General features: G+C 44.7%; 1 protein-coding gene across 2 annotated transcripts in view; it reads right to left on the bottom strand.

The window, feature by feature from the left end:
* TBC1D2B (TBC1 domain family member 2B) overlaps positions 1-12,221 on the bottom strand; it is an 81,429-nt gene that overhangs the window by 29,012 nt on the left and 40,196 nt on the right. For both annotated transcript variants that reach the window (XM_075006870.1, XM_075006868.1), the window contains exons 6-8: positions 10,797-11,189; positions 3,562-3,672; positions 1,906-2,099 (exon numbers count right to left, since the gene is read on the bottom strand). In XM_075006870.1, coding sequence (XP_074862971.1) covers positions 1,906-2,099; positions 3,562-3,672; positions 10,797-11,189 — 698 coding nt within the window. The remainder of the gene's footprint in view (positions 1-1,905; positions 2,100-3,561; positions 3,673-10,796; positions 11,190-12,221) is intronic.

The following is a 12,221-nucleotide window of genomic DNA, read 5'->3' as shown; positions in this document are numbered from 1 at the left end:
TGGGTTGGTGTCAGCACATGCTGTTCTGAGCCTGACGCAGAGGGTGACTGGGCAGCTTATGGGTATCAGAAGCATGATGGCCAAGGTCTCAAGGCTGAGCAGTGGCAATCAGTTCACCATGACCCACAGCAGTCAGATTTAGAGGAGTCAGTAGCATACACACCTGGTGATCTGTGTTGGAGATGACTTGGGAGAAGAGAACCCAATGATCTGCCTCCAGTTATAGGAATGGTGTCATGATTTGAAGTGGGGCTTGGAGTATGTTTGACCAATGAATATCCTGTCTGGGGGTACCACCTCAGAGACTGACAGTGGCAAGAGCTGGAGCAGCTCACCAGAATGACTTTGCGACCAGCCTGGTGATGGGGTGAAAGGAAGGATTAGTACTACTGACTTTGCTGGTAGGCATGTGCCTCCCCATAACTCTGCTTTGGCACCAGTGACACATGCTCAGTCCCACACTGGCAGGAACCTAGGCCCAGGAATCAACATGAACTCCTGTAGGCCTCTTTCCCTGAGTCTGAGGGGTGTTGGTTCTGCAGACACAAGTGTTGGTGGGATGTTCCCCTGGACAGAGAACAGGGCTGAAGTGATGGTGACCTAGGCATAGGTTCCAAAGCAGGTTTCCCCTTTGAACCGTGAACCTTTATACTTGGTGTGGGTGGCATGGCAGAGCAAGGATATCCTGCAAAGCTTATACGATTCTGTTGTGGGTGGTACTTCAACGCAGCCAGAGCCCTCTCTGCTGCCCAGTATCACAGGCGTGGATGGGGCTAAGCTAGACTGCTCAGCTTGAGTTGGTGCTCAGAATTCCAACATAGGCGTCAGGTTGCCCAAGGAGGGTCATAACACTCCTCCAACCCTTCTCTTTCCTTTATGGAAGGTGAGAGATCAGCCTCATTATTTTTTTAGCCTTCTTGGACAAGGCTAGTAAGGGGGAGGGCGCAAGCCAGATGGCAGTGCTCCATCAGGATAGCCCGAAGATGGATATCATGCTCCTGTTTAGTCCTGGGCTTGAACGATTTACATAGGCAACACTTGTCACTGGCATGTCCACCTAGACACAGGAAGCAGCTACTGTATGTGTCACTGATGGACACAGGACGCTTGCAGCAGGCACTGGGACTGAATCCAGGAGACCAGGTATGCCTCAGCTTGCAGCAATCACCTCCAGGAGTAATGACAAATGCTAACTACTACTACTACTACTACTACTAAGAGATCTAATCACTAGAACTATCTGACTACAGTGAAATAAAGAAGAAACAAGCCATTCAACCCAAACAATGTGAACAAGCTTATGCAAGGCAGTAGAAGGCTCTAGCACCACTACCGGTGGCAAGAAGTAACTGAGGATTGGCAGAGTGCACTTCCCAGGCTTCCCTTGTTGTGGGTGGCCGTGATACTTCTGCTAATGGACCTTCTGATTCCCCCTCACTGACCAGGTGATCTGAGATGGTTGTGAGAACCTCCACAAAGGACAGACATGCCAGGCTGGAGGCCACTGGCCCTGATGTCATGAGTGGGCCTATGGGTGTGGGGAACCCTTAAACCAAACCTTATACCATGTCACAGATGCACCACTCCAGGGGGTGCTAGGAGCGCTCCCCTAGGGGTATTTCTAAGGGAAAAGCTTCCAGCATCAGTGCATGTGGCAAGCATGCACACCTGATGTAGAATAGACCTGAACAAGCACTCAAAGTAACAGAGTGTACAAGTGTACAGTTCAGAGGGGAAATGGAGGAAGAGAAAATATTGTATATTCATTCTCCTGAAGTACTTTTAGGATACTTAAGACTTACCAATATATATGAAGTTTCCTAACCGAAATCTATTCTCTGCCTACGCCTCCCTCCAAGAACAGATTGGAGTCCCTTAAAATAATTAAATTACCCACAGGTTTACCTGACAAGGAAGGGTTTAAAGAAAGACTGCTCCGGTTGATCACTGCTGTCCACTTTCAAAGCATCTTCAAGCAATCGGGTAATGACATCATGGGAATGGCTCTGTTCCTCAGAGCAGACAGGAGTCTTCATTTCTTGAAGCAAGATCAAGTATTTACTTTCTATCTGACAAAGTTTGGCTTCCAGACTAGCACACTGTGAAAAATAACATGCCAAATTACTGTACCAATTTGAAACACAAATACATGCCACATAAACAAACATCTAATTCTCAATTCACCTGCGTAAAGATCAAAGGGATACAAATAGTCAGTTTTCCTTTCCTGTATTTTATGTGCCCAGAATGCGCAAAGCAACCCAAACATTTGAAGAAACATCCTGAAACTGATTTTTGTAGTAGTGTTTATGATAGCAAGTACTATATGTAAATGCCACATATCCAGACTAAAACGGATCTTTACAGCCACAACTTATTCCTTGGGGAGGTGGGAGGGGAGTCTTGGGCTGTGCTTGGGATATGCCACATATTAGCACAAAGGTGTTTTTTGTGGGGTTGCAGAGTGAGGCAAGAAATTTGAACAAAATCCATTCATCCACTGATGTGTTATATGAGTGGCAGCACCAATTTTGTATATTCTTACAATTCAAACAGAGCACATATTTTAAAATGTCATGTGCGCATGCATAGTCCTCAAAGTCTGACAGACATTTTTAAAATTATATAATATTTCAAAATTCCTTGCTGCCTTAATTATCTACCTTCACTCTCTAAAAACAGACTCCTCCAGAGTACAGCAATTATGATCCTGTGCTTCTATGCCAAAAACCTAGCTCTACACATCATGTACACTTAACTACAATTTCATGGAATCTACAAAAACACATGACAGTGCAGTTCCCCATCTGGACACATTCTGCTCAAGCAATATAGCCACATACATAAACATAACTCATCAGCACCATGCAAACAATAACTTGAGCACATGCATTCAAATACTCTACTCACCTGTACACAAATGCACTCTACATCTACATACACTAATAAAGGCTACAAAAACATTTGCCCTTCCCACTCACTAAAGCTTACAGTACTCAGTATGACATATTCTGGTACACAACAATACAGTTTTAACCTTAACTATGTCTCCTGAGTGATCTGTACTGAAAAAATAAAAACCAAAATATTGTAATTTTAACATTGAGGAAACAGCTTTTTGCATGAAGTATGCCTGTACTAAAACATTTAGACTGCACACTTTTTAATTCACTGATAATGTCAAGTCTTACAAATTTTTAAGAAAACATACATGCAGCAAAATTAAATAAATCATAACAAGCACAGTGGCATCCATCATCAACCATATAAAACTTATTTAAACAGTTCCATGTGTAATGTATAGTAGAGTTTCTTGGGCAGATTTACAAATGAAACTGCAACAACATGATGGAACACAAAGAGCACATGTGAGGGACAAGCCTTGCCTGCGTTACTGTGTGCCACTTTCAACGACAGTTGAGAAATACAACTTTTATAAGAGAAAATGGATATGAGGAGCTGTTCAATTCTGGGTGTTTAAACATTTCTCCAATATCCATTTCAGACATTTTCAAGCAGAAGTGGAACCCTTCAAGTATAGCAAACTTAGTTTAATCTGACCTTTGCCATCAAATCTCTCTCCCTTGTCTCTGCATTTCTTCTTAGAGCAGAAAGTTCCAAAATCTCCTTATTTAAAAATTTATTCTGGGTCTTATAACCCTGAAGACTGTCCTGTTTATAAAAATAAAAATTGAAGTTTACCATATATAGACACAAACTTCTACTTGACAATATACAGTAGAATTTAGGACAAACAGGCATTATTAGCTCGAAAGCTAACCTATAGAAGAGTTCCATGTAGCTTGAGAGCTCGTATGTCTCTCCAATGGAAGCTGGTGCTATAAAATATATTACTTCACCCTCCTTTTCTTGCTATTAGACCTCATCAGTTAAATGTCACGACTAAACCAGGTAATATTCTTTTCTAATCTTACACAAAAAAGCCAAACTTACATGTCTAGTACAAATTTGCAGGAACAGGTGTGGTGGGTTTGGCCACAGAAATCTCCTTGTGACTGTCACCTGATGTTCTGAAATACCACTGAACCAAACTGCCTGCCTTCCTGGACTCCCTTCAGCCCTCTGTCCTGGTACATCAGGCATTCAGTCTCCTCCAGCACTGGCACAGACAGGTTGTCATAGCCCTCAGCAATGTAACAGCCACTGAGATCAGTTAAGCTCTGGGAAGGCTCAGACTACGTCTATACCACCAGATAAATTCGATTTTTTAACCTCGTTCTTATGAATTCAAATTTAGGTGTCCTCAAAGCTTTGGGAAATTCAACCCACCATTTCTCCGTATTGAGTTACTGCATCCCCATTGCCCTATCCAAGCTCGAATGTTGGAGCCGTGTGTTGTGGGTACCTATCACACAGTGCCTTAGTCCTGTTGCTTTCTGGGGGTTTTGTACCAATGAGTTTTGTGTAAAAAAATTTGCTGTGGCTGCTTGTGGGTGTTTGATGTCACTATCCCAGACTGCAAAGCACTGTCCCAGAATTAAGAGCACCCACTAACTGTGCAAATACGAATGGGAGATCACACCATTTTTGCCAGCACAGTGCTTGCACAATCATGAACCCTCAAATGCTTCAAGTCATTGCACACACAGTTAGGGCAACTTCATGGACTGCTGTGCACTTTTTCTTTCAACTGTAAAGGGAGATGATGGTAAAGGATGATGATGATGATGATGATGAAGGTTCTGAAGAGGAAATCGCTCAACTGCAGTCCAACAACTCTCAAATGCTGGCTGCCCTGGATGCATTGCTGAGAGTGGAGCAGCAGTTTTGGACTCCTGAGACCAGCACAGAGTGTGGCACCATATTGCTCTGGAGTTCTGGGATGACCAGCAGTGGCTGCAGAACCTTTGAATGCATAAGTCCACTTTTATGGAACTTTGTGATGTGCTGGTCCCTGCCCTGCAGTGCAGCAACACAAGAATGAGGCCTACTTTAACGGTTCAGAAGCAAATGGCAATTGGTCTATGGACGATTGCAATGCCCGACAATTACCAGTCAGTGGCAAGTTAATTCAGTGTGGGCAGATCTACAGCAGGGGCCATGGTGGTGCTGGTAGCCAGGGCACTCTGTCAGCATCTCCTGAGGAAGACCGTGATCCTGGAAGATGTACGGGCCATAGTGAATGGCTCTGCTGCCATGGGGTTTCTCAAGTGAGGTGGGGCAATAGATGGCATGCACATCCCTATCATGGCCCCAGGCCACCTGGTCTCTGAGAATACAGAACAGAAAAGGGGTACTTCTCGATGGTGTTGCAGGAGTTGATGAAACAACCTTTGTGACCTACCAAAGTCAAGGTGGGATGGTTGGTGAAGGTTCATGATACAAGTATCTTCAGAAATTCTGGGCTGTACAGAGAGTTGCTGGAGGGGACCTTTTCCCCCAGACTGGAAAAAAAAAAATCAATACTGACAATGCAGAGATGCCTATCATAATATTTGGTGACCCTGCTTATCTTCTGCTCCCTTGCCTCATGAAACCCAACACAGTAGCCCTGGACCACAGCCAGGACAACTTCAATGTCAGACTCAGCAAGTGCAGAATGGTAGTGGAACATGCCTTTGGCCATTTAAAAGAGAGGTTCAGGTGCCTATTGACCCATTTGGACCTTTTAGAAATTAATGCCCCCCTTGTGATTTCAGCTTGCTGTATTTTGCATAAAATTGTGAATCCACGTGGGAGACTTTTATCAATGTCTGGAATTCTGAATCTGAGGCCATGAGTAGGGCTTATTTGCAGACACCTACAAGGCCAGTCTCCAATGACCATGCTGAGGCTGCAACAATCAGGGAGGCTTTAAAACATAGCTTCATGAATGATCTGCCAGACACCTGATAGCCCTATATTTCTGTTTCATACACCCACAACTCCCCAAAATGATTTGTGCTCCCCACCAAATGTGAACCAATAAATCAGACTGTGGTTTTCACAGAAATAATGCTATTACTTGGTGGGAAGAGGTTAAGTCGCAGGAAAAAGAATGGAAGTAGAGGGAGGGTTATTTTCCAAAACAGTACCAAGCAGCTGTTATCAGCCTCCTTCCACCCCCGCCCAGTCTCCTCTGCTGTGAGTACTCTGAAGACCTTGGCGTAGCGCCGGGCAGCTGTGCTATCAGCCCTGGCCTCCTCCAACACCACCCAGGTCCCTGTGCTGCGAGTCCTCTGCGGACCTTGGTGTAGCATCAGGCAGCTGTGGTATCAGCCCCATTCCCCTCCACCCCTGCCTGAGTCCCTCTGCTGTGAGTCCTCTGGGGACCTTGCCTGTCCCCTGCAAATCCCCACAATGATTTGTACACCCCAACACACATGGGTACCAAAAAAAATCACACCGAGGTTGTTATAAAGAATAAGTTTATTTGGGGGGGGGAAGGGGAGAAGGTTAAGTGGCAGGGAAAATAAGCATTGTCAAGAGTGGTAGAACAGTCTTTTGCAGTGGCCATTGGGGCTAGAGTGGCAGGCTGTCTTTGCCCTGCCTCCCTGCATTCAGGGGCTGGGTGACATGTATTCAGGGGAGTTCGGGTACCAGTGAGCAGAGCCCACAGTGCTGTGTTGGGAGTCCCTCTGCATCTCCAGGATGGAGGCCAGGACCTCCGTTTGATTGTTCACTGCCGTTATTAGCTTTGCTGCGTCCTTCCTCAGGTGTGCCGATCGTGCTCTCTGGAACTCAAGCATATTCTGCCGCAACCATGCTGCAGTCTGCTGCCACTGCGCTGTGTCCATTTTGCTTTCAACGGTTTCAGCTTGGGCCCGCTCCACATGATGCAAGATAAGATGCTGCTTGGACCTTTTGCTCTTCCTGGCCCTGTCTCCCGCCACGCTGGGGAGCCCTGATGAAAATTGAAGGTAAAAATTTAGATACAATTCACACAAAGCACTTACCCATGGAATGAATGGGTCTCTACTATCAGTGAAACTTTTTTTTGCAAGACTGCTCAAGTCTTAAGGGTGGGATTCAATGCATGCATTGCACAAGCCATCATTTATCCAGACCACTTCCTTTTGGACATGGTAAGCAACTGTCCGCTTTACGAGGGGCAAGGAGGGGTGCACAGTGGGGAATCAGAACAGTGTCCTGAAGCAGGGGAAAAATTGTTTTCAGCAATCTTCCACAAGGAGCAGGTTCTGCAGAGCCCAGCAGCCACATGGAGAGGGGGAAGGGTGGAAAGTCGCTCAATTCCAGCCACATGGATGGCAGGGTGGGGAGGGATTCCTGAAAAGTGAAAAGAAATGCTGGGGGAGGGAACTTTTCCAGCTGTCTACCAGGCCACGGGAAAAATACTCTCTTGGGGGTCCCAGGAGGAGCCCTAAGCAGGGAAGAAAAGGCTACGAAAAGGAGGGCAAACCCACCTGTGCTGGACATGCTGGTTTGTGGTAGCAAGGTTCACAGCTGAATAGTGAGGGGGAAGGGTTGAGAGGGATTCAATTCCAGCCACTGGGATGGTTGGATAGGGAGGGATCCCTATAAAGTGAAATGAAATGCGGGGGGTGGGGTGTGGGAGAGGAGAAGGGCTGGAGAGCCTGCTAGCCATGCGCAGGATGTGTGTATGTGTGTGTAAGATAGAGCGCCCACCAGCCACATGGTGCGGCAATGTGCTCAAGATAAATATAAAAGGGCAGGGAGCACTGCAAAGAAATGCAATCCAAATTCCCATGCTCCTTTAGGTTGCAAAGAAGATATCACCCCACTAAAAATAACAGAGAGCAAAAAAGAAGAGCTGCTCATCCTGTGTGACCACAACCCTGGAAATTTTGCAAAAATGCAGCGTTGCACCATGATACCAGATTGCTATCTGGTTGCCTGGCATGGCAAGGTGCCCTACTGTGGAAGCTACACTAAGTCAGGCCTGCCCAAAAATCTGATGCAAAAAAAAAAAAAAAAAAAAAAAAAATTCCAGCGGGGCCTGGATGAGGCCTTCAAGGAGATCTCCAAAAGAGATAAGCATTCTGTCCGCAGAAACATTAACACGCTGTTCTGATGGGCGTGGTTCCATAGAAAATCTATACCTATACCCACACCCAGCCACAACCCACCCAGCATTCAGAAAGATAATACTCACCAAAACAGCTGGGCCACAGGGGCTCAGGGACCAGTGTAGAGGGGACTAGTTCCATGACTACGGGGAAGAGCTCCAAGCTGTGGGGAATGGCCTCCCAGCTCCTTTCAGCTCACCTGGGACTCCAGACCAGGGCCTCCACAATTGTCAAAATGAAGAGTGGGCAATGTGGTCAGGTCCTCTCCAAGAAGCACATGCAGCTGTTCATAATAGCAGCATGTTTTTAGAGAGGCTGGCTCCCTGGACTTTGTGATAAGCCTACTGGAGTTCTTTCACTTTCACCCGGCATTGCATAAAGTCCTGGGAGAGACCTCTGGCAATCATCATCTGTGACATCTTATCATATAGGCACGCATTTCTCTTGGACGCCTGAAGTCTGGTTGCCACTGACTCCTCTCCCCAAACTGCAAGAAGATCTAGAATCTCCTGCTGGCTCCATGCTAGAGCTCTCTTGCAACCTTGAGAACTACTAGTCATATCATTACCCTTAGCACTCATGATTGCAAGAGATGGTTTCCGATGCGATGCAATGCGATGGGTAAAAGAAATTTTAGCTTCTGGGTGCATCTTATATTTCCAGGGGTTGCTGATGATGAATTCAAGTTCATGGGCTTCCTGTGACCTACTTCCTGCACACCAAAGCCATGTCTACACGTGCACACTACTTCAAAGTAGCGGCACTAACTTCAAAATAGCGCCCGTCACGGCTACACGTGTTGGGCGCTATTTCTAAGTTAACTTCGACGTTAGGCGGCGAGACGTCGAAGTTGCTATCCTCATCAGGAGATGGGGATAGCGCCCTACTTCGACGTTCAACGTCGAAGTAGGGACCGTGTAGTCATTGCGCGTCCCACAACTTTGAAATAGCGGGGTCCGCCATGGCGGCCATCAGCTGAGGGGTTGAGAGACGCTCTCTCTCCAGCCCCTGTGGGGCTCTATGGTCACCGTGGGCAGCAGCCCTTAGCCCAGGGCTTCTGGCTGCTGCTGCTGCAGCTGGGGATCCATGCTGCAGGCACAGGGTCTGCAACCAGTTGTCGGCTCTGTGGATCTTGTGTTGTTTAGTGCAACTGTGTCTGGGAGGGGCCCTTTAAGGGAGCGGCTTGCTGTTGAGTCCGCCCTGTGACCCTGTCTGCAGCTGTGCCTGGCACCCTTATTTCGATGTGTGCTACTTTGGCGTGTAGACGTTCCCTTGCAGCGCCTATTTCGATGTGGTGCTGCGCAACGTCGAAGTTGAACATCGACGTTGCCAGCCCTGGAGGACGTGTAGATGTTATTCATCGAAATAGCCTATATTTCGATGTTGCTACATCGAAATAAGCTACTTCGATGTAGGCTTCACGTGTAGACGTAGCCCAAGAGAGCAACAGAGTTGGAAGCAGTCATAAATGGCAGGTAACCATGTAGTTTTGTGAGATACATATGGGCACTTCTGGAGGCTAATGAATTCAATTTTAAGACATGGTGCTTCCACACTGGCCTTCATTCAAGTTTTTAAATTTGAACTTGATGCTACCCCCAGCTAGTTTCAACGATGTTAGATATCGATATTAGTGCTTCCTAAATTGAGATAAGTATATTTATAATGAAGACAGACTTGTCGTAATATTGAGCTAACTGCCTTAAATTTGAATTTATCTGGTAGTGTGGATGCAGCCTCAGTTAAAAGGACTTACTTCAGCACCCAGGTGCACTGTCCGAGTGGGACCTGAACCCCAAATAAACCCATCTTATGTTTTATATAGGGTAAACTCATGCTGTTTGCCCCTTTGATCACATAAAAATATATGCACAGCTTCCTCCTCAACCCTGATAGCAATATTTGCACTGGGTTTATAAACACACACAATTTTATTAAGAATAGCCACTTAAATCCTACTTTTTATAAGTATTAACCAAAATAAAATAAAGCAAAAACATGTCAGCTAAGGTTAATATACTAAGAAACTTGTTACATGTAATACCTTACCCTAACAGTAGTTCTAATCATCTTTCATAGACTGGAAAGTTTCCAGACTGGGACAAATCCTTCTTAATGCTCAATTTCACTTGTCTCCAGCAGACCTCTCAGATAGTAAATGGGGATGTTCTCAGGCTTGTCAGCCACACCATTAGAGGCTCCCATATTAAACCGGTTGCACACAAGGCAGGACAGGCCTTGTTTGCTGGAAAGCCTCCCTTCTCCCTCCACGTTAAAAAATATTAAATTGATGACGGCCCTCTGTACCAGGTGACCTAAACACAGGATCTTGTGAGGACTCTCAGCCCCTCCTATGGACTGGCTCATTGGAAAAACAAACTTTTCCATCATTTTACATTGGTCTTTTTTTTTTTTTTTTTTTACCTCCTTATTCCTTTCACTCACTTATTTTTATCATTTGTTGTGTTTGACTCTCCCCTTAAATTTTTCTTTTCTCTCTGCCCCCAACTTTTTTTCCTGTGTTCCTGATTACCTCCCTACTAATTCCTGTATTACTGAAAACTTGATAGAGTGTAGTACAGCAGAGAGGATTAGCACAAAAATTTAGGAGCTATTGACTATATTGTCATGCAAATAGCAAACCATAGATCCCAAGCTGCACTGGGAAAGGAAAAAAAATCTCATGGGTGAGTGTATTCTGGAGCAATGCTGCAGGTTCTAGAGAACTCCTACACAACAGCCTGTTGTGAAGCATTATAAAGAACAAGGGCTTCCTCTACCCCCAAGGGAGAGAGACACTGTTCTTACTTTTAGTCTGTCCAGCTCCTGTAGTTCCTTGTTAAAAGAGAATGACATGGAAGAATTTACTGATCCACTTTGGGGGGATGGATTGTCCTCACATTCACTGAGTTGATGAGAGAGTTTCATGATCACTTCATCTTTGGCTTGAATTGTTTCCATTAACATATCCAGCTGTTCATGGACTTCTCCAACTTTGCATTTCAGAGTCTTTACTTCCTGCTGAAGGCTCTCTTTTTCCAGATTTAGCTTTTCAAGGTGATTGTTAAGACCCAAAATCTGATCATCTTTTTGGTGTAGTAGCTCTAATTTGTCTTTTGGAACCCCATCACAAAGGCGGCTCACAAAATATTTATCGTACTGGGAAGACCGGACTGTCTGTTGTAAAAGTCTCACAAGTTCCTGAAAAGAATACAATAAAAAGTGAGGGTGGACAAAAAAAAACAGACATTCCAGCCTAAGAACATAATTAGGTAAAAGAAAAAAAAATGACTTGAAATATTACATTAACGAGTACAAATGGACTAAAAGAAGGTGGGCTTTTGGAGGACATTGAAGCAAATAACAGAAACCTAACACACTGTTAACTGATGCACACATTAAGATAGTTTATGTCAGTTTGCAGAAAGCAGATACAGCTGTGGCCAGCTAAGCAGATGAAAGATGGAACTGAGCTCATTAACAGGAAACCCGAATAGGCTATAAATTTCAATAAGATGTAACAGTTTATATTTCTAGGATAAAGGAATGGAGCTCCTCCCTAAAACCGAGCCTGGGGATAAGACCAGTTTTCTCTCCCGGGGAGATGAATCAGGAAGTTCAGTGATTTGAAGAATCACCATGCACGTATGTCTAGTTTGAACTAGGGCTTCCTGATAACTGTGAAGATGCTGCTGAGTTATTTTGTTTCCTGGAATAAAACCAGATACAGCAGAAAGAATCTACACTAAAAAAAAATTCAACTGCTATAAAATACAAAGGATTTTTTAAGCATATAGGTATTGGGGAATGCTTCATTTTGGTGCTTTCCCAAAGAACACAGATCAACACATCCGTCCTGATATTCAAAGCTCTCTGCTTTACTAGCGCCACACTCCTTTTTTATAGTAATTCTTGGCTATGAAAGAAGTATCTACACTCTACCGTACCAATGAAACTATTAACCAACTGGGAAAAGACTCATGAGTGTAGAAATAAGAATTCTCAAAAACAGATGGATTTAGAATAGGTAACTCACTCCTCAGAGAGAGTGACTGACTGCTTTCCATGAGTAAATGTGGAACTCATTTAATTGACTTAGCTTTCCCCTCAGTAAGGTCACACAGGAAAATTCAGAACAATGTGCCTTATAATTGAATAAAGCTGAGAAGAAACAGAGTTGTTTTTACTTGTTTCTGATGTACTTGAGACTTTCATTTACTATAATAATATGGA

This window comes from Carettochelys insculpta, chromosome 12 (genome assembly GCF_033958435.1).
Source record: "Carettochelys insculpta isolate YL-2023 chromosome 12, ASM3395843v1, whole genome shotgun sequence".
Classification (NCBI taxonomy): domain Eukaryota; kingdom Metazoa; phylum Chordata; order Testudines; family Carettochelyidae; genus Carettochelys; species Carettochelys insculpta.
This window is presented reverse-complemented; position numbering and strand designations above follow the sequence as displayed.